This window comes from Triticum urartu, chromosome 1, assembly GCF_003073215.2.
Source record: "Triticum urartu cultivar G1812 chromosome 1, Tu2.1, whole genome shotgun sequence".
In the NCBI taxonomy this organism is placed as follows: domain Eukaryota; kingdom Viridiplantae; phylum Streptophyta; class Magnoliopsida; order Poales; family Poaceae; genus Triticum; species Triticum urartu.
Genome location: NC_053022.1, coordinates 561077301 through 561100506, shown reverse-complemented (window position 1 = coordinate 561100506; position 23206 = coordinate 561077301). Strand labels below are relative to the sequence as shown.

General features: G+C 48.3%; 2 protein-coding genes and 1 long non-coding RNA gene across 3 annotated transcripts; 2 read left to right on the top strand and 1 right to left on the bottom strand.

Annotated features, from left to right (window-relative positions):
- Positions 1-11043: 11043 nt before the first annotated feature.
- LOC125530286 (protein CHUP1, chloroplastic-like) lies at positions 11044-16005 on the top strand. The gene is made up of 9 exons (XM_048694686.1): positions 11044-11431; positions 11516-11565; positions 11672-12400; positions 13081-14385; positions 14534-14665; positions 14754-14935; positions 15117-15228; positions 15388-15531; positions 15634-16005. The coding sequence occupies exons 1-9, from the start codon at positions 11353-11355 to the stop codon at positions 15733-15735; spliced, it is 2835 nt and encodes a 944-aa protein (XP_048550643.1). The 5' UTR covers positions 11044-11352; the 3' UTR covers positions 15736-16005.
- On the bottom strand, positions 15868-16548 carry LOC125530296. Its single transcript, XR_007292903.1, has 2 exons — positions 16401-16548; positions 15868-16263 (listed from the first exon to the last, which is right to left on the bottom strand). It is a non-coding gene; the product is annotated as an uncharacterized LOC125530296 (long non-coding RNA).
- A 3193-nt stretch (positions 16549-19741) lies between these two features.
- Positions 19742-20591, top strand: LOC125530280 (oleosin G-like). Its single transcript, XM_048694675.1, has one exon. It carries the CDS (start codon positions 19937-19939, stop codon positions 20438-20440), a length of 504 nt encoding a protein of 167 aa, XP_048550632.1. The 5' UTR covers positions 19742-19936; the 3' UTR covers positions 20441-20591.
- The last annotated feature ends 2615 nt before the right edge of the window (positions 20592-23206 follow it).

The following is a 23206-nucleotide window of genomic DNA, read 5'->3' as shown; positions in this document are numbered from 1 at the left end:
GGGGGCAGCGGGCGCGGCGCGCGGGGAGGGGTGTGCGTGGAGGTGGCGGTTGGGCAGGGGATTGATGGGTGGAACGTGGGTGGTGCTACAGGGAGGAGACGCCGTTTGAATCCTCTCTGATGTACTGACGACCGTGGGTGGCCAACACGTCCCAAACTGCTTTCTTTCTTTTAACCTGTTTTTATTTTATTTATTATTATAAATCTTTTCTTCTATGAATAGCTTTTACAAAAGGCAAAATGAATGTTAAACAGTTTCAATCATTGATTTAAATTTTCATGTCTACAAAATGAGATTTAGTTATTCTCTTTTGTCATTTATTATCATAGTACTCCCTCCGATCCTTTTTAGTTCGCATATAAGATTTGACTGAAGTCAAGCCTCGTAAAGTTTGACCAATTTTATAGAAAAAAGTACCAATATTCACAATCTGAAATCGTGTTGGGGAACGTTGCAGAAAACAAAAATTTCTACGGTTTCACCAAGATCTATTTATGAGTTCATCTAGCAACGAGTTGATTAGATGCATCTACACGTACCTTGTAGATCGCGAGCGGAAGCGTTCAAAAGAACGGGGATGATGTTAGTCGAACCACGACGTGATTCAAATCACGATGATCTTTAGCCACCGAACGGACGATGCCTCCGCGTTCAACACACGTACGGGACGGGAAGACGTCCTCCTCTCTTGATCCAGCAAGGGGGAAGGAGAGGTTGATGAAGATTCCAGCAACCACGACGGCGTGGTGGTGGATGCAGGGCGTCAACCAAGTAGCAGCTTCGCCTATACTACGAGAGAGAGACGTGACGGGGAGAGAGGGAAGCACCAAAGGCTGAGGTCTGAAATCCCTCCTCTCCCCCACTATATATAGAGGGCCAAGGGGGGTTGGTGCGCAGCCTAGGAGATCCAATCTCCTAGGTGCGGCGGCCAGGGGAGGGTTTCCCTCCCCCCCAAGGCACCTCGGGGTGCCTTCCACCACTTGGACTCTCCTAAACCCTAGGCGCATGGGCCTAGTAGGGCTGGTGCCCTTGGCCCATATAGGCCAAGGCGCACCCCCTACAGCCCATGTGGCCCCCCGGGACAGGTGGCCCACCCGGTGGGCCCCCGGGACCCCTCCGGTGGTCCCGGTACAATACCGATAACCCCGAAACTTGTCCCGATGGCCGAAACAGCACTTCCTATATATAATTCTTTACCTCCGGACCATTCCGGAATTCCTCGTGACGTCCGGGATCTCATCCGGGACTCCGAACAATATTCGGGTTACTGCATATACATATCTTCATAACCCTAGCGTCACCGAACCTTAAGTGTGTAGACCCTACGGGTTCGGGAGACAAGCAGACATGACCGAGACGACTCTCCGGTCAATAACCAACAGTGGGATCTGGATACCCATGATGGCTCCCACATGCTCCACGATGATCTCATCGGATGAACCACGATGTCGAGGATTAATCAACCCCGTATACAATTCCCTTTGTCAATCGGTATGTTACTTGCCCGAGACTCGATCGTCGGTATCCCAATACCTTGTTCAATCTCGTTACCGGCAAGTCACTTTACTCGTACCGTAATGCATGATCCCGTGATCAACCACTTGGTCACCTTGAGCTCATAATGATGATGCATTACCGAGTGGGCCCAGTGATACCTCTCCGTTATATGGAGTGACAAATCCCAGTCTCGATCCGTGTCAACCCAACAGACACTTTCGGAGATACCTGTAGTGCACCTTTATAGTCACCCAGTTACATTGTGACGTTTGATACACCCAAAGCACTCCTACGGTATCCGGGAGTTACACGATCTCATGGTCAAAGGAAAAGATACTTGACATTGGAAAAGCTCTAGCAAACGAACTACACGATCTTTGTGCTATGCTTAGGATTGGGTCTTGTCCATCACATCATTCTCCTAATGATGTGATCCCGTTATCAATGACATCCAATGTCCATAGCCAGGAAATCATGACTATCTGTTGATCAACGAGCTAGTCAACTAGAGGCTTACTAGGGACATATTATGGTCTATGTATTCACACGTGTATTATGATTTCCGGATAATACAGTTATAGCATGAATAAAGACAATTATCATGAACAAAGAAATATAATAATAATGCTTTTATTATTGCCTCTAGGGCATATTTCCAACAAATAGATGTGTCATGACTTAAAGTTTCATATTGTATAACTTTAGCATGGCAGATGTTGATATTTTTTCATATAAATACGGTCAAACTTTGTGAAGTTTGACTTCAGATAATTCTAATATGCAGAGTAAAAAGGACCGGAGGGAGTACTCCCTCTGTTTCAAAATAATTGAAGGTCTAGGATTCTTCTAAGTTAAACTTCATCAAATTTGACCAAGCCTATATAAAAATATATTACAAAATCAAACTTATCCCATTACTTTAATTATGAAATGTAGTTTTCATATTATAAATCTTTTCTTCTAGAAATACTCCCTCCGTTCCAAATTACTCGTCGCAGAAATGGATGTATATAAACTATATACATCCATTTCTGTGACGAGTAATTTGGAACGGAGGGAGTAACTTTTAGAAAAGATAAAAGGAGTTTTGAAAAGTTTCAATTGTTTCAATCATTGATGATCTAAATTGGCATGTCTTTAAAATGAGATTTAGTTATTCTCTTTCCTCTGACCTAAAATAGATTATCATCTATTACCATGGTACTCCCTAATTGAAGGTCTAGGATTCTTCTAAGTTAAACTTCATAAGTTTGACCAAATTTATAATATAAAAAAGTACCGACATCTACAAAATCAAATTTATCCCATTAGTTTAGTTATGAAATATATTTTCATATTTTATATACTATATATATATATATATAGTGTTACTATTCATCACTCAGGGTGCAGAATAAGTTATTCTTCACCCGAGGTAATTTTACGATTATTTCATAAACAAATTACGTTTGAAATGAAAATAGTTACATTCATCTTCATTCAGCACGTAAAATTTGGCATAAGAAAACAAATATATAGGTCATAAGATCAAAAAATGCATTTTATGTATTTTTTACACTGCGTTTTTACGTTTGTAATTTTACCTAACATAAAATATTTTTTACGGCGACTATATATTTTCTTACGATCTATTTTTACGTATAAAATAAGACAAAATTTACGGAACATAAAATTATGGTGCATTGCTATTAAAATAGAGGGGGGTGAAGAATAACTATCCCTTACCCAGGGTGACGAATAGCGATATCTATACATACATACATACATACATATATATTATATATATATATATATATATATTATATATAGTAAGTCTTTGTGGATATTTCTATACACTTGGTAAAAAATTACTGTTTGACTTTGGAAAATCATATCTCAATTATTTTGTAACGGAGGGAGTATCTACTGAGAGTTGATCGCTATTATATATTCTTTTTCTTTAACTCACCTTTTTTTTTAAAAAGACTTGAACTTGGGCTAACTTGTTTCATAACAACTAAAAAAGTTTTTTCTAAAGGTTTGACCACCTATCTCCCACGGTAGGTTGTTTTTCTCAAGATTCGTGTTTGATATTCATAGGCGTGGAGAAACAACCATAAAGGGGGTTGTTTCCGATCTGGCCTAGAACCCGGCAATCCTAACCATGAGTTCATGCACCCATGGGCACCCGGCTCAAATGGGTAGGGCATGGGTTACTGACTTCACCCATGGGTAAGAGCATCTCCAGCCGTTGAGCCTCCCAGGAGGCAGTTTTTGCCCCTTGGGGGGCTGCCGGTGAAATTTTTTGTCTGGGGTCGAGAACACATCCACTCGTTGCCCTCCCACGCACCTCGGAACCGCCGAACCGGCTGGCGCTCATCTGCTCCTCCGTCAAGTTGCTGCTTCGTCTGCATGTCGGACATCTGCACGTACGTCGGCGGCGGCACCATCATCGACGCCGCGAAGGGGTCCGCACCTGGCGCGGCGCTGCACATCCCCGGCGGCGCGGGCAGGGCCAGCATGGGCGCGGCGCAGAACCTGGTCACCTGCCTCTACCATACGCAGCTCGCCGGCCGGCCCTGCATCGTCTCCGTCACCTGGAGCAAGAGCCTCATGGGGCAGGGCCTCAGCGTCGCCGTCGACGCCCTGTCCGGCCAGAGCCTCTGCAAGGCGGACATCAAGCCCTGGCTCTTCTCCAAGAAGAAGGGCTCCAAGAGCCTCGACGCCGACGGCGCCAAGGTCGACATCTTCTGGGACCTCTCCGCCGCCAGGTTCGGCGCCGGGCCGGAGCCGCTGGAGGGCTTCTACGTCACGCTGCTCTTCGACTTCGAGCTGGCGCTCCTGCTCGGCGACATGAAAAAGACGCCTACCGCAAGACCGGCACCAACCGTCCGGTGCTCAACGCCGCCTTCGTCGCCAGGAAGGAGCACATTTACGGCAAGAAGATTTACTCCACCAAGGCGCAGTTCTGCGACAATGGCCTGCCCCCTAGCATCGCGCGCTGGTTCGCGAGAGCGCTCGCCGACTCGACCAACGCCGTCTCCCAGTCCGGCCGGGTTGCCATCGAACAGGGCCAGCGCGAGCTGCCGCCCGTGCTCTTCCCCGGACATGGCTTCCGCCTTCAAGTTCAAGAAGTCCGCCTCCTCCGTCGTGGCCAGGCACCAGCCGCGGGTCGGCGCAGAGGCCGGAGCTCGGGAGAGCGGGAACCTGGCAAGGGCGGCGCGCGGGACTACTACCTGGATGACGAGAAGAGCAGGGCGGCAGTGCGCGACGAGCATCAGGGGGAGTGCCCGCGGGATCCGACAGGAGAGGCTGCGAGCTCGATGGCGTGGTGGAGGCTGGCGGGGAGGGGGCCGGAGAGGCGGTTGCCGGCGAGGTTCGGGAGGGCCGCAACGAGGGAGAGAGGTTGGGGAAGGCTGCGGCGAGAGAGAGAGAGAGGTTGGGGAGAGCGGGCCGAGTTCGTGGGAAGGCACGTGGGTGGGCCCCGGAGAAAAAGGTGAGGAGAGAGGGAGTGGGAGGCTGACGGCGGGCCCAACCGCATGTAAAACACTGTCTCTCCTCCCCCAGCTGCCCCCCCCCCCCCCCCCGGATCCTGGGAATGGGATGGGAGTGTCGGCGGTAGTTTTAGCCAAATCCGACGATTTTTGTGCTCCTGGGAACGCGAGTGGAAACTTTTTTGGCCGCCGGCGTTGGAAAAGTGCTCTTGGAGGCTTTCCTGGGGGGACGGATGGAGATGCCCTAACCCTATTAATTGTGGGCAGGGTATGGGCATAACTTCATATCCATGGATAATCCGGCTAACTATTATTACTAATTGATACATATTTTAAATTATATAACACGTATTTTTATGAAAATATACACTATGTACACTCTATAATGGGTAGTAAATTTGTGCACTTATTTAAAGACAAGCCAATGTACAACAAGTAGGCCGGAAGTCCAAGACTAGCAATTTTTTTCTCAGGAGGCGCTTAGAGCAAGTACAATAGTGTGACATAAGCAGGTCATAAGGACTAAAATATTATATCTTTACTTAGTTGGAGGAGAGAGAATAGAAGAGAGAAGGGAAGCGGGCTGTAGAATAAAAGCCGGCTAGCACAAGACCCAATCCATTTTGTGAGAATGTATGGTGGGCCAGCTATTAATAAAGTATTACATATTTAAATCTTACTATTATACAAGCCGGTTATTAGGTTGAGTCTACATGGCAACTTCTTATAGCCAACTGTTGGCTATATTATTAATCATGCTCTTAACGGGAATGACTACTTGACGGGTACCCTCTTGTGGGGAAAATCCAAAGAGCAGTACAAGGAGGCCCCACTGCACCACATGGTGCACCCCACCACTTCCACATGTCGCGTGGTGGGCACATTGCACGGGAGAATGGATTTATTATTTTCTTACAAAAAATTGATTTTTCTTTTCATTTTAGGTTTTTGGATTTTGCTTGGTTTTCATGGTTTCTTTTGTCTTTTTTCCTCGCGTGAAGCACACCGTGTGAAAAAACATGCAGCTGTGCTTTTCAAAAATTATAAAGCACAGTTTTGCTTTTTTAAAAATTAAAAAGCACAATAGTGCTTCCGCGAGAATGAAAGTTGTACTTCTCAAAAACTAAAAAACATAGTTGTGCTTCCAACCTTTTTTTGGTTCCCTAAAAAAAGTAGCTTTTTTGGAAAAGGACCAAATATATTATAAAGATTCGCTAGAAGTATAGAGCACCTCAAACGTAATAAAAAAATGCATCAAGATCCATGGCCCATTGAACAACCATTGCTGCCGCAACGAGCCCTAAGGACCGCCCAGAGCCGTAGTAGTCACCACTTTTTTTTTGCAACGAACTCGGGGAGCTTTATTGCATGGTTAATATATGATTACAATCTGCACGTAGGCTTCTAAGGAGAACGGATGGACAACCCTTTAGCCAACAGTCTGAAACCAGTAAGGAGCAGGCCCGTTTGGCACATAGGTCCGCCATAGTATTAGAATCCCTCGGGACACATCTATCAGAAAAAGAGATAAAACTTGAAGACTTCTCCCCAATATCATCTAGAATAGGCGCAATAGTTGACCTCAAACTGTCGAGGTTGACAACCTCTAAACAGTCCACTTTCATCAGCATATGTGAGAAACCACGCAGCTGAGCGAAAATGACTCCCTCACGTAGAGCTAAGGCCTCCGCAATGAGGGGGTCTGTCACCCTGGGAAAGACTTACTCCATGCTCCCATGAACAATAGGTGAGATCGAGCTATCACACCCCCTCCCGCACACCGAGCTTCGTTGTTGATAGCACCGTCCGTGTTGATCTTGATCCACGTCCGTGTTGATCTTGATCCACCCCGCATCAGGTGTGCGCCACTGAGCTCCTGTCACACCACGCGTGGGCTTCGGCATATCAAGCATAATAAGATCATCGCGAACTATTTTTATCGCCTGCACCGGATCATATGACACCTTGTCACGAGTCCAACGATTTCAATCAAACCATATCGCATGCATAACAGTAATTATCTTGCATCTATCTTGGTCTTCGATGATATCGTCCATCAACACATCCCTTGCCCAAGTGGCAGGGTGTAGCCTTGGTAATTTCAAGCCTAAGAAATCTTGGACTGCTGTCCAAAACAATCTGGCATGTGAACAATGTATCAATGCATGTCGCAAGTCTTCCACTGAAGCCTTGCATAAATCACACACTGCTGTCGTCCGAATATGACGATGCTGGAGAGTAGCGTAGTCCGGTAGAATTCCACGCAAGACCCGTCACCAGAAAACACGGACTCTCGGAATAACCTTAAGTTTCCACAAGGCGATCCACATGGGTCTATCTGAAGTTGAAGTCTCCGCTATCGTTCCTTCCTCTAAAGCTGAACGCTCTTTCCAAGTCACTAGAGCACGATAAGCCGTTTCAATAGAGTAGACACCGGACCTCTCCAAGTCCCAAGCAAGAGAATCCTCTCCACCAGCCGATCTCAATGGTATATTCAAAATTGTATCCACATCTGGTGCAAGAAAATTCCTTCGAATTAAATCCACATCCCATGTACCATTCTCGTGATCAATTAATTCAGAGACACGATGTATAGGATCGTTCCCAATATGTCCCATAGGCTTGAGAGTAGCCGTGTTTGGTATCCAGCGATCTGTCCAGATGGAGATAGATTCGCCGTCCCCAACTCTCTTGATCAACCCTTGCTCCAACCTCCAACGCAACTCGTCCTGATATAATCGCTTTCCACGTAGCACACGCCGAGCGAGGTGTTGTAGCTTCCATGAAACTGCAGTTAGGGAAATATTTGCCTTTCAAAACTCGCGAGCACAAGGAGTCAGGGTGTGTCATTAGCCGCCACCCGTGCTTGCCGAGTAGAGCTAGATTAAAAAGCTCAAAGTCACGAAATCCCATGCCACCTTCTGTTTTCGGTACAGAGAGATTCTTCCATGACAGCCAATGAAGAGATCTCCTGTCAATGTCACTGCTCCACCAATATTTGGCCATAGAAGAGGTTAATTGTGAGCATACCCCCTTGGTCAGTTGAAAGCAAGCCATGCTGAAAGTAGGGATGGCTTGGACCACTGATTTGAGCAGTACCTCCCTCCCAGCACACGCCAGGTTCTTCTCTGACCAACATTGCATTTTACTCCGGCTTCTCTCACAAATGTGAGAAAAACTTCCACCTGTGATCCTCCCGACCGCTGTTGGTAAACCCAAGTAACGTTCAGTAAATGCCTCGACAAAAATTCCTAGTGCCTGTTTAATCTCTGTCCTTAGCGGTGGTAACGCATTAGGACTGAAACAAACTGCACTCTTGTCCCGGTTTACCGCCTGTCCAGAGCAGGCAGCATATATCCTGAGAATATCATTCAATCTATTTGCACTTTCCACCTTTGCATTCATAAAGATTAAGCTGCCGTCCGCGAAGAGCAAATGATTAACCCAAGGCAAGTGAACACTCACCTGATACCTCGATCTATATATGCACCGCCATAGTAGTTCATTAAGGATGTGAGGCCCTCTGCACATAATAAGAAAGAGAAAAGGAGATGCTGGATCCCCTTGTCGCAACCCTCTGGAGGGTGTGAAAAACGGCAAAAGCGAACCGTTTACCTTGACTGTGAATCTGACGGAGGTGACACACTTTATAATGAGACGCACAAACTTGTCACAGAACCCAGTCTGACCAACATCGCCTCCAAATAATGCCATTCAACACGATCATAAGCTTTCAACATGTCGAGTTTGACAGCACAAGAGGCTTGTTTACATCGCTTCTTTTTCTTCATTACATGTACGCTTTCATAAGCTACCAAGACGTTGTCAGAGATCAACCGCCCCGGCACAAAAGCACTTTGTTCCTCCCCAATTATCTCATCCATTAGCCCACGTAACTTATTAGTGATCGCCTTCGCTGCAATTTTGTACAGGACCGGGCAAAGAGAAATTGGTCGGTATTGAGATATCTTTTGGGGGGTTCCGTACCTTGGGAATGAGAGTAATGGTTGTCTCATTTAGGCCCAACAGCAGCTCCCCCCCCCCTCCTTCAAAAAATCGAGCACGGCCGCCGTAACATCACTGCCTAGGACCTCCCAGTGTCGCTAGAACAAACCAGCTGTAAAACCGTCCACACCTAGCGCTTTAGACGGCGCCATCTGGAAAAGAGCATTGCGTACCTCCTCTGCCGTGAAATCCTTCTCAAGTAAACCGTTCGTAGCATCATTTATACGTGGCGAAACAAATTGCAATAGATTTGGCATATCATTGTATCCCTGGGACTGATAGAGGTTCTCGTAAAAATCCATAACCTTGGCCTCCACCTCATCAGGATCATCACAGACCGAGCCATTAGCTCTCTCCAAGGAGACAATTCTATTGCTGCGACTGCGTTGTGCTGCCTGAGATTGATAGTACTTTGTGTTTCGGTCTCCTTTGTGCAGTCAGTTAACTCTTGACCGTTGCTTCATCCACACCTCTTCTTGTCTTAAAATTTCTTGCAGTTGAGCCGCCATCCTGAGTTCTTCCGTGTTCGGCCCCCTCCCAACAGAGGCTGCTCGCAATCGCTCCAACTGTTTTTGAAGCTTTTTTCTTTACCTTTTTAGCAATATTTCCAAACTCGCGGTCACCCCATGACCCGAGCCCACTTTGGACAGCTGTAAGTGCGTGCACCACACCCTCCAAACCCTCTCGGCCACGATCTGAAGAACTTTTTTTTCGATCTGAAGAACTTGACACCGGCGTACATACAAAAATATCCGTATTCTCTGGTTGGAGATATTTATAAATGTAATGTTCAATTATCCGACCAACCATATTCATTACATTGGAGTTTGACTACGAATGGTTCGTTCTCGGTCAAATCCTTCTATTTGGATCTTATAAACGCTGGCCCAATACCGAGATCTATTCATATCTGGAAAGTTAAGGTCCCCTTGCGCATTACAATATTTATATGGTTTGTTCACAAGCAAGTGATCCTTACCAAAGATAATTTGTTAAAACGACATTGGGTAGGCAGTTCACGATGTTGTTTTTGTGATAACAATGAGACGATCCAACATCTTTTCATTGATTGTCCCCTAGCCAAATTATTGTGGAGAACAATTCATATGGCTTTCAACATTGTCCCTGCAGTTAGCATTGCAGCGTTGTTCGGGGCATGGTTAGCTGGGGTGGAACATAATACCGCGGCCCGTATTCGAATTGGAATATGTGCACTACTATGGGCTATATGGAACTGCAGGAACGACATGATTTTTAATAGACAATAATTTACAACCTTCTTGCAGGTTATTTTCAGAGCTACCGCATGGATCCGTACGTGGTCCTTACTCACTCCTATGGACTCCAGGGAGCCGCTGGTTGTTGGGTGCAACCAATGGAAGATGGTAGCTCGGGCTATATTTAACCGGTTTGGATGGCGGTCGCTTAACAAAATAGGAATCTAGTTCTAGTCCTTTATCTTCCACCGGTTGTAATTTTGAGCTCCTTTTGTCTTGATGCTCCTTTTGCGAGCTGTAATACTTTGAATACTGTTTGCTTTGAGACTTTTAATAATATGGCTGCATGCATCTTTCAGATGCAGAGCCTGGGGGCACGCCAAAAAAAAGTAGGATACATCTTAGGTAAAACCGGCCCCTTTTTTAGGCCAGTAGAACACAGATTAGATACAAAATCCTTGTACAGATCGAACAAAAAAACAGGCGAATTCCCTGCTGGTGTTGCTTCATATACAAAAACCACTTCAGATTAGAGGCCAGGAGAGGGTACTAGCACTGCCATGCTCCATCCTGTGAGCCTCATCATCCTCATAATCCACCGCGTCTCCCCTATCCAGATATATCACCATCACCCAGACTACAACCCCCGCTTCACCCTCACCCAGACACACCAGCAACCACCCATTTCTGTGCACAGCAAACAACACCATACTACTCTCGCTCTTCCAAAGACACAACAGCCTTTCGTAGTTCCGTGTATCATCAGCATATGAAGATTTTGTCAGCCACCAAGATATCTGCTCTCCTCCTGGTACCATCACCATATGGAAAATCTGTCAGCTACCAACAAGTCCCACACTATTGGACACACACAGCACAAGAGAAAAGAGACTTCCTGTGCTACACGAGCCTGTCTTTCCTGAGCGATAAACATAGATAGACAATCCAATCCACATGTTCCTCCGGTGGTGTTCCTTCGCCCGCTCCTGCAGGCCAAAAGATATGAGGAATGTGTAGCAGCGCCGGCCATTCACACGTGCGGCTCCTCCTCCTTGCTCTGCCTTTGCAACTGTTCTCTGATGAGCAGAGCCAGAGCTGCCTGCCCCCGCCCTCCTCCCGCCGGTCGAGGCCGGAACGGACAGTGATGAGTGCACGGAGTCATGCTTGTGAGACTCGGATTCGTGGTATTAGCAACCTTCGCCGCGTTCACTCTTAAGCGAGGCAAGGGGCCTAAGAAAGGTACTCCTCTAGTTCTCCACTGCGTCAATAGTTCCTTCTGTTAATCTGAATTTTTCGCTCAAGCTTATGCCTCGCTTCTTTCAGACAATGGCCAAGCGGGCAAGAGGAAGGAGAAGGCTCGGCATACTGGACATGTATGTATATGCATCCCCTGCCGATGACTGCCGCAGTTCAAAGCAAAGAACTACTGGTTGTGCGTGTTGCTCATCCTTCTGTCTGTCCAACTGTTGATTATTTCAGGGGGAGAAAGAGGACGAGGAGGAAGAGGTTAAGACGATCAGCGGCTTAATCAACTCGGCCCCGTCGGTGGACGACGACGATGAGGACGACATGTTCTCGGAGATCGAGAGCCTCCTGGGCGGGGAGATCGACATCCCGATACCGGGCGACAGGTACGACGTCAAGGAGCGGTCCCGTTACAACGCGCACATGGCCAACAACGCCGCCGAGATGGAGCGGCTGCGCGGCCTGGTCAGGGAGCTGGAGGAGCGGGAGGTGAAGCTCGAGGGCGAGCTGCTCGAGTACTACGGCCTCAAGGAGCAGGAGACCGACGTCACCGAGCTGCAGAAGCAGCTCAAGATCAAGACGGTGGAGGTCGACATGCTCAACCTCACCATCAGCTCGCTGCAGGCCGAGAGGAAGAAGCTGCAGGAGGACGTGGCCCGCGGCGCGGCGGCCAAGAAGGAGCTCGACGCGTCCAGGAGCAGGATCAAGGAGCTGCAGCGGCAGATACAGATGGAGGCCAACCAGACGAAAGGCCAGCTGATGCTGCTGAAGCAACAGGTGATGGGGCTCAGGGCCAAGGAGGAGGAGGTGGCCAAGAAGGACGCCGAGATCGAGCAGAAGCTCAAGAAGCTCAAGAACCTGGAGGTGGAGGTGCTTGAGCTGAGGAGGAAGAACAAGGAGCTGCTGTATGAGAAGAGGGACCTCATGGTGAAGCTGGATGCAGCACAAGGAAAAATAACAGAGGTATAGCACCACTCTGTTTCTGTTACTATTACTCTGCAAAGTTTGTAAAGCCTTTTGCATGTTAGTACATGACACAAGAATATTCAGCAGCAGTTTTTTTCTAGCCTAATCATTTGCATGGTCCTAGACGGTCCAAGTTTCTGTGGCAGACTAGCAGTGGTTCTGCTACGTTTGTTGGATTTGTCTCTATCCCTATAGTGTACAGGCCTATCCTCTTAGTTTGTCTCTAGTTCAAAATTAGGATTTTGCTTTTGTTTTCACTTGTAAAATGTAGGAACCTAATGACATGCACTCTCTTTTGTATTGCTTTTTTCCTAAAACAAACAAACAAATCAGTAAGATTCATGAGACGGACCGCAAGTTTTGACTTTGCTATTAAACATGACAGCATGATTTTCACCATAACATTGTTATCTGGGCAAGAAAGTGAACAGTTTGCTCATATCAGGATAAATGCAATTCTCTTCCCTGTTCAGTAGAACAAACAGTCAGCTGAGGTGTTCTTCTATATTGAGAGTTAGTATTTCAGACCCAAATCACAATTCCTGAAGTTCTACAAAGGAAGAATGCTACCTAGTAATTAATTTTTAGCCAAGTAGTATTAGATAGTATATTTAATACTACCTTTTTCATGACATACTTCTCCAATAATGTACTTATGACATATCATCATCATGCAGAGTGATGTAGTTGCCCATGCAAGAGAGGAGATCAACAACCTCAGACACACAAACGAGGACCTGACAAAGCAAGTGGAAGGCCTACAAATGAACAGATTCAGTGAAGTAGAAGAGCTGGTGTACCTGCGCTGGGTCAACGCCTGTCTGCGATTCGAGCTCCGCAACTACCAGACACCATCTGGGAAGATCTCTGCCCGCGACCTCAGCACGAAGCTCAGCCCAAGGTCGCAGGAGAGGGCCAAACAGATGATGCTCGAATTCGGGTCCGAACGAGGCCAGGGCGACACTGACCTTGACAGTGTTTCCTCCGCGCCTTCTTCCCCCAGAAGCGAAGACTTCGACACCGCCTCGATCGACAGCTCTTCCAGCAAATACAGCTTCCTAAGCAAGAGGCCGAACCTGATGCAGAAACTCAAGAAGTGGGGAAGGAGCAAGGATGACGGCAGCTATCTGTCATCCCCGTCGTCGCGGTCCCTGACCAGCAGCTCTCCGAAGAGGAGCCAGAAACCAAAGGGGCCCCTGGAGTCTCTCATGATCAGAAATGCAGGAGATGGTATGTCCATTACAACATTCGGAAAAAGGGACCAAGAATCCGGTGACGCAGATGATGCAAATGTTGCATCTTCGTTCCAGCTGATGTCGAAGAATGTCGAAGGCTTCGCTGATGAGAAGTACCCCGCTTACAAAGACCGGCATAAGCTTGCGACGGAACGGGAGAAGGCGATCAAAGAGAAGGCCGAGCAAGCCAGAGCGCAAAGGTTTGGTGGTGGCTATAGTTCAGTTCTGGTTCCCTCCCCGAGAGCTGCACTCCCCCCAAAACTCGCTCAAATAAAGGAGAAGAATGCCCCCACAGTTAATTCTGAACCTGGTGAGCAATCTAGTGATATCCCGAACAACCCCCTGGCTGTCACCCAGTTGAAGCTTGCCCAAATTGAGAAGAGGGCTCCAAGAGTCCCCCGTCCACCACCCACAGCATCGGCCGCCGCTGCTTCAGGAGCTACCAGTACTGGGAGTGGTGGACCACCGATGCCGCCACGCCCACCAGGTGCACCTCCTCCACCACCACCTCCAGGGAGACCCGGTGGCCCTCCGCCGCCACCGCCGCCTCCCGGTTCTCTATCCAAGAGCCTTGCTGGTGGTGACAAGGTACACCGTGCTCCGGAGGTCGTGGAGTTCTATCAGAGTCTCATGAAACGTGAAGCCAAGAAGGACACCACCTCTTTGGGATCAAAATCATCGAATGTTTCTGATAACAGAAGCAACATGATTGGAGAGATTGAGAACAGATCAACATTCCTATTAGCTGTAAGTATCTTCAGATGGCCCATCACGCATAAAAATCCTGCCAAATCCATGTCGTCCATCATTAGTGCAGCTCATTGTAGTCAGTAGGTATAACTTCAATATGATCAGCTCATTATGACGAATATTGTCAAAACATGGAATGTTTCAGGTCAAAGCTGATGTGGAGACACAAGGAGAATTTGTTGAGTCCCTCGCGGGTGAGGTCCGAGCAGCAAGATTCGCGAATATCGACGATGTTGTTGCATTTGTACACTGGCTGGATGAGGAGTTGTCATTCTTGGTAAGACCCCATTACTTTATCCATGTTAGATATTGTACTTAGGCTGCACATGATCAACTCCTAAAAAGATCAATTAACCATTTTTTAGGTTGATGAGAGAGCAGTGCTAAAGCATTTCGATTGGCCAGAGAGCAAAACTGATGCATTAAGAGAGGCCGCCTTTGAGTATCAGGACCTGGTGAAACTAGAGAATAAGGCCACATCCTTCGTCGACGATCCAAAACTTCCATGTGAAGAAGCTCTCAAGAGGATGTATTCGTTGCTTGAGAAGTAAGTGCCTTCTCTGAACTAGTATGTTCCCAAATAGCATAGTTCTTCAGGGTAAATCAGTAATAATTTTTCAGAAAATAATTGGCAATATTTTTGCGAATTCCAAGATGTTTGTGAGAAGTGTTGGTCTACCCTAAGAATCATAATTTCAGTGAACAAACTAATGTCATATTTCTGGCAGAGTGGAGCAGAGTGTTTATGCACTTCTTCGTACAAGAGACATGACCACCGCACGGTACAAGGAGTATGGAATACCAGTTGATTGGCTATCTGATTCTGGAAAAGTTGGCAAGGTGCACATTTCTAGAGTCTAAAGTCTAAACTACTTATGTTGGCAGTCTTACTTAAAAGAGCATACAATTACTAATTCCTCATGAAGCTGTAGTACAGGTTTCGAGTCAGAATATGAATCAAGATTTTAATCAAAGTTTAATCTCATATGTTGGTTGCAGATCAAACTGGCATCCGTTCAGTTGGCGAAGAAGTACATGGAGAGGGTCACCTCGGAGCTCGACGCGTTGCAGGGCACCGAGAAAGAGCCCAACAGGGAGTTCCTGCTTCTCCAGGGCGTCAGATTCGCCTTCCGAGTTCATCAGGTATATAACTGTCCAAAACTTACATTTCAACAGTATGTGTATATAATTACAGGTAAACTGGAGATATTTCAAATCAAGAACTTACCATTCGCCATTGCGCAGTTTGCCGGAGGCTTCGACGCGGACAGCATGAAAGTCTTTGAGGAGCTGAGAAGCAAGATGAGCAGCACGCAGGCACCCGCTCCACCGGCATCTGACACATAGTGCGGAGTCTTCAGGATTGCGCGCTCCTCCGGTCAGGTTAATTCGGAGGGCACAATTAGTTGGCTAGTTAAACTGTACAAAAGAGAACTGTAAATTCCAATGTTGTCTTAATCAAGTTGTATATGTCAAGTCTACAGGTTCAGATCATACTATAAGCATACCAGGTTTTTTGTCTTAATCAAGTTTGTTTGGTTGGCTGAAATTCTGTAACCGGGCAGTTTGTAAAAAGTGAACCACAGTAATGAGATACTACCTACCTAGTTTTGGCTACTTCCAGTTTGGCAATCTGTTGCAGTTGAGATGCCTGCTCCAGTCTTCAGAGCAAAACTCGTCAGATTAAAATGCCTTGAACTCAATCCGGCTAGCTCCCGGGGATGGGCGGGTAATGCTTAGGGTCGATTGCAATTCAGACAAATCCGGAGAGACTTGTGCTGAAGAAAAGGGATTTTTACATGGCATCGAGGGGCGGAACAGCCGAAAACCAACGTGGTGAGCGAGGCACTGCAGGGCTGAGCCGCCGGACCGACCCTGCGAAAAACAGATGGTGAGCCAGTGGAGAATCCAAGTTATTTAGGTTCCGTGCTCTGAGCCGGAGTGAGAGCCGGGAGAAGGTGGGGTTTGCGGCGGCGCCGTCTGAAGGCCGAGAGAGCGAGAAGAGAACCCACCGCGTGGAATGGGGCGGCTGCGCTCGGTTCGCCGGAGCCGCCTCGGCTTGCGTACGCGCTCAAAAACGACGGAGGCCAGGGAGGAGGCAGGTGGCAGAGCCGCCGCCGGGAGGGGAACCTGGCCGGCGACAATGGCTGCCATGGTGCTACTCTTTTTTTTCTTTCAAATCGGCGGCGTGGACGGGGTTAGTTATGGGCCTTCTTGGCGGGCCAAGAGCACCTCCCACTAAACCAGCCCGCCTTTCCCTCCAAAAAGAAAAACTAAATCAGACACCAGTGTCTCAAAAAAAAATATTCGCTCAAAAGAACAATAAATAAACCAGACACCTACTATGGTGTAGATTTACTAAAAAAGACCAGACCACCTTCCCTCCAAAAATAAATGGTCCACAGACCACGGTGAAGGCGCCACGTAATCCCTAAGATGACATATTTGACTCTTTTAAAATAATTGGTCAAAAAATGATCTCTGCAAAACTTTAACACGATCTAAGTTCATGAATATACCCAGCGTTGCTTCCATGTGCAGCACCATGCTGTCGCGTTGGCATTTGCTGCATGACTAGTCATTAGAGCATTTACAATCAGATTTGTCAAATCCGAACCTGTAAATGCTCGCCAACACAGTCATATCTTATATTTGGTGATATGTATCGAATATCTATATTTCATCCCCTGAATTCATATAAATCATGTAAAAGTTTTTCTGCGTTCTACATACATCACGCTATTCTAAACTAAGTTTTTTTCGTCGAAGATGTCTATCCACAACGTTTGTACCAGGCGTCGGATAAATGTGCGTGTAGGAGGGCTGCGGCTCCTCCTCATCGTCATCCATAGCCGCGGGCATCTCGTAGACGTCTGTGGTGTGCTTCGCCTCTGCCTCTTGCACATGACGTCGCTTGACCTCCGCCGCGAATTCCGATCAAAGGGAATCGAGAATCGCCTGCAGATCCGTGGCCTAGCGTCCCCCACGTCCTCCCCCTCTGCATCCGAAGGTAGCCCCATAGTTATCCAGGCTTCGCACCTTGCCAGGACATACTTACGGAGCTACGGCAGGTGCTCCCGCGTTAGATAAGTTGCCCGACGGCATGGGACATAGCTGCTAGCGGAAAGTGGCGGACGGGCGAGCAGCGATTCCGTGTGGGACCTCATCTTCAATCAAACGCTGCGGACGTGACTGGGCGTTTCATAAACGTCTTAATTTTGGGTTGGATATGAGAGGTGCCAGTTAGCCCTGGCGTCTGAATCCCTTTGAGGAGCCTGTCTGGGTCGCCTTTTTTATGACCGATCAATAATTAAGCCGTATGTCCGGACTTTGAGGCGGGGTTGCGGCTGTAGATGCTGTTAGTGCTTCAAGGTTGCAAAACGTTTGTTCATTGCAGCAGCAACACCAGCGGGCTATGCATATTTTACTGGCTATATCGAGTTAAAGGTTTCTGCACGGTTCATTTGGTACTAAACCTTCCCAACACGGTCAACTTTGTGATTTGACATGTAACATCTTCGACGACTAGCACTGCCGCCTGCCGCGCATTTCTGCTTCACGGCAGCAACCACGAACTCGCCAAAGTTGTGCCGCGCAACACATCGTCGGTACGTGCGTGTACCGCGGTGGATCTCCACGACTCTCCCCGCCAACGTCTCCGGCTGGCCGGACCGGCGTCACCCGAGCGAGCGCTCAAAAAGGAGTGAAGTCTATTTTAAACCTTGAATTCATATGGCTAGTCGGGATCAAATCCTAACCTTTCAATCCCTGAAATCTGTAACCTGTATTTATAGATCCCGATCTATTTTAACCCTGAATCCGGTTATGCCAGTTTGGTGTGCTGGGAAAATATTGATCCCGGCTAGGATTATTCTCTTCTCTCACTGAGTACATGGGGCCACTTGTCATATTCATCTTCTGCTCATTCTCTTCATCTCTCTCTGTAGAAATCACAATGCTCAGGCACAGCCAGCCGGTGTCCACGACAACAGGGAGCAAGGAGTGGTGCATGTCCTCGTGAGTGTGCAACGGCAAGGGAGCGCCTCCTGCCAGCCTCCCTCGACATGGCCGCACCGTCTTGCCTCGCCATGCGCCAGGCCATGGACAAGAGAATTCGGGGGTGTTCCACCGTCAGCCCCTCCTTTCTGTTGGAGTTAAAGATGGCATAACCCGGCGTTGATGCGTGTCTTGGGTCCGTTGACTAACTAGGTCAAGTAGCAACCTAGTGCACGTCCCAGTGGATTGACAAAAGGAGATCGTGCTACTAGGAATCAAGGATCAAGGCAGCCGGAGTTAGTGCTAGCTTTGTACTACGTTGTCGCCGGCCAGGAGAAGCTTCGTCGTCGTCGTCGTCACACCGTCGCCGTGGCTATGCAGCTTGTGTGGCACCATGTAAGCACACAGGACGTTAGTGTTGCTATCATTCATCCACCTGCGCCGGCCAGTCGTGGTGCTTGCTGCTTGGTGAGGTGAAGCTCTAGCTCTTCATCGCCATCTTCTCCTCCGCGAGGAGGATGAGGAGCCAGCAAGTGCGGCACTCGGCCAAACCCAACACGACTCGCTCGCCGTTCCCCGCCGTCTCTCCGCCGTAAGCAGCACGCGGGCTGGCTTGGAGGGAAGGAGCAGCACGCGCCAATGGCAGGGCGGAGGCCGTTTAGGAACACGAAAACTGCAACGGTTGTTCTACGGGACGGCAGCAGGCCTGGGCGCGACCATCGACGGGCTGCTGCAGGCGTTCGCGTACATCAAGTTGTCCGGCTCCGGTGCATAGAGACGGCAGTTCAACTGCTTCGTCTGCCTCAACAAGTTCGCCGCTAACCAACGCCTCCGCCGTTCTGCGGCCGCCCGTTCCACCATTTTAGGAGAGAGAGGAGAGGAATTGTGGATAAGGTGGAGACTGAAGAATGGAAATGACATGTGGGCCAGTGTTGTAAATGAGAGTACAAATTAAATCCGGTCGGGATCTAGTGCGCCAAACAGGTTCAAGGTTGAAATAGATCAGGATCAATGAGTAGAGGGTACCAACTTCAGAGATTGAAAGGTTAGGGTTTAATTTAGACGAGTCGTATGAATTCAAGGTTTAAAATAGACTTCACTCTCCAAAAGGATACCGCCCCTGCGAACAGTGCCGCCGGCGCAACGACAAAGCATGTACGCATGCCTGCCCGGCCACCCGTCGGCCGTGGCCTGCCTGGCATCGCCGTGTCAGTGTCACACTCAGCCAGCGCCTCGAACCGTCGCCCCCGCCGCACACGTGCCGCACCAGATGCCCACTCAACGGCATCACGCCAGCAGCATATCCTGCCGTGCCGCCGGTAAAAACTAGACCCGATCCGCAGAGCACGGTGAATGTAGACACCCCGGCCGTCGCCGCACACACGTCGCGCATGCACGGTCGGCGCCCCGGCCACGTGCCCGCGCGCCCGCGTCCCTCTCCGCCCCTTTACCTCCTTGCCCCGCCATGCCGTCTCCTTCTCCCCCAGCTCGGCCTAGCTGCCACCACTCTTCCTCCTCCTCCTCCTCCTAGTCCCGGTCACAGCCTCCTTCCATGGCGGATCGGCACGGCGAGGGCGGCGTGGCCTCGGCGCGGCGGCCGGGGCGCACGGACCTGGACGACCCGTCGACGACGCTGCTGCAGCGCGTGCAGGCGCACCTCCCGAACGCGACGCAGGTGGTGGGCCTGCTGACCCTGCTGCTCGCCGGCGCGGCGCTGCTGGTGCTGGCGGGGCTGACGTTCACGGGCGCCGTGGTGGCGCTCGTCTTCCTCGGCCCGCTGGCGCTGCTGACCAGCCCCATCTGGGTGCCGTTCTCCTTCGCGCTCCTCGTGGTCGTCGTGGCCGCGCTCTCCTTCGTCGGGTTCGCCGTGGCCGCGCTCGCCGCGGCCACCTGGGCGTACCGGTACTTCACGGGGCGGCACCCCGTGGGCGCCGACCGCGTGGACCGCGCCCGCAGCCGCCTCGCCGACACCGCCAGCCACGTCAAGGACTACGCACGCCGCGAGTACGGCGGCTACCTCGGCAACCGGACCAAGGACGCCGCCCCCGGCGCCTAGGCGCCGCGCGTGCGTGCGTGCACGTCGTGGCTAGATCGTTATTACGATATGCTCTTCTCTCTTTGCGTCTCTGTACTCTCCCAGCTGTTGGTGATCACGTCGTCTTCACGTGTATGAACTACTATTAGTTTCGTTTGATTGTTCGTTCTTCTCTCGTGTTGCACTGTTTAGTCAGATCGATCGATGGTCATAAGGCGCACGTCCGGCGATCATGTTGATTAATTCCGGCGATGAACTGGTCGTGCACTGGCGCTGTAGGTAGATCGTGTTGGACCGACGGCCATCTTGGCCACGCACTAGCATAGACTGCATAGTGGTGCAAGAAATGTATCGGTTACACACTTATACTCGGATGCAGAGTTCTTCAGTTACACCTCGGTTGCAGAGTTCTGCAGAGGAAACTGCAGGGGATTCAGAGCCTTGGGGACGAAGGAGGAGAGAGGAACAGGGTAGGTCTGGCAACACAATGTCGACCGATCGATGCCTCACGTTCAGCTCATAAATATCGTATACAGATTTTTCATGTGGTATACATCCGTCGTCATAAATGTAGTGTGGACCCCCTAAAAAATGTAGTGTGGACATTTTTCATGTATATACATCGGGACGACATTTTTCATGTAAAAATCCGGACGGCGCTTTTCATCGACTTATGTTTTTCTTTCTTTATTAATACTAGCTAAAAAGCCCGTGCGTTGCAACGGGAAATAAAACATAATACATGCTCTTAACTTAACAACCATCATTTATGATCACAATAGATTTATTTCTTTTATTTTTTTGAGGCATCATATTTGTGTTGGCGTTTATCCTTCTCACCCTCGTCAACAATGGCCTCGGTGTTCATATAAAATAATAAAAAACGTGTGTTGAATATGGTTATTCTAAGGCATCTTTCTCTTCCTCCTTTCTTTCTTCCTCTCTCGCTTTTTCTCACTCTCGTGATGTAAAATTTATTGTTTTTTTCAGCAACATTTTTGAGAAGTATGCATGTGTAGTTATCGATATTCTTTTTTCATATACGGTTATAGTGAGGTGTTTATTTGCAATCCGGATCGTCGCCGAAAAAAAATCTTGTGCTATAAATTATAAGTTTGCTTCTATAATAATATTTTAAAAATATTTAACAGGTAAAATTAACATCAAATTTAGATTCCACATATTTTTCTAATAAAATTTCATATATAATATGTTAAAATCAAAATTACGGTTTTAAAAATAGAGATAATTTAGAAAATCGTTTGTTTGACTTAAATATATTCCAAAATAATATTTTAAATACTTAACAGGTAAAAGTAATCTTATATTTGTTGGAGAATGTAGTAATTTTAAAAAAATTCCTACGCACACGCAAGATCATGGTGATGCATAGCAATGAGAGGGGAAAATGTTGTCTACGTACTCTCGTAGACTGGCAACGGAAGTGTTGACACAACGTAGAGGAAGTAGTCGTACGTCTTCCCAATCCGACTGATCCAAGTACCGAACGTACGACACCTCCGAGTTCTGCACACGTTCAACTCGGTGACGTCCCTCGAGTTCTGATCCAGCAAAACGTTGAAGAAGAGTTTCGTCAGCACGACGGCGTGATGACGGTGATGATATTCTACCGACGCAGGGCTTCGCCTAAGCACCGCTACGATATGATCGAGGTGAAATATGATGGAAGGGGCACCACACACGGCCAAGGAACGATCACGAGGATCAACTTGTGTATCATGGGATGCCCCCTTGCCTCAGTATGTAAAGGAGGGAGAGGGGGAGGTGCGGTTGGCCCTATAAGTGCGCCTGGAGGAGTCCTACTCTAACCGGGAGTAGGACCCCCCTCTTGCCTTGTTGGAAAAGGAAGGAGGAAGGAAGAAAGAGAAAAGGGGGGCGCCCCCCCTTCCTTGTCCTATTCAGACTAGGGGGAGGGGGCGTGCGGCCTGCCCTGGCCGGCCCTCCTCTTCTCCCTTATGGCCCATATAGGCCCAATAACCTTTGGAGGGGTTCCGGTAACCCCCCGGTACCTCGGTAAAATCCCGATTTCACCCGAAACGTTTCCGATATCCAAATATAGGCTTCCAGTATATCAATCTTTATGTCTCGATCATTTAGAGACTCCTCGTCATGTCCGTGATCACATCCGGGACTCCGAACAACCTTTGGTACATCAAAACACAAAAACCCTAATTACGATCGTCACCGAACTTTAAGCGTGCGGACCCTACGGGTTCGAGAACTATGTAGACATGACCGAGACACGTCTCCGGTCAATAACCAATAGCGGAACCTGGATGCTCATATTGGCTCCTACATATTCTATGAAGATCTTTATTGGTCAGACCGCATAACAACATACGTTGTTCCCTTTGTCATCGGTATGTTACTTGCCCGAGATTCGATCGTCGGTATCTTAATATCTAGTTCAATCTCGTTACCATCAAGTCTCTTTACTCGTTCCGTAATACATCATCCTGCAACTAACTTATTAGTTGCAATGCTTGCAAGGCTTGAGTGATGTGCATTACCGAGAGGGCCTAGAGATACCTCTCCGACAATCAGAGTGACAGATCCTCTAGAGTCGACCTGCAGGCATGCAAGCTTGAGTATTCTATAGTCTCACCTAAATAGCTTGGCGTAATCATGGTCACCCAGTTACGTTGTGACGTTTGGTAGCACACAAAGTGTTCCTCCGGTAAACGGGAGTTGCATAATCTCATAGTCATAGGAACATGTATAAGTTATGAAGAAAGCAATAGCAACAAACTAAACGATCAAGTGCTA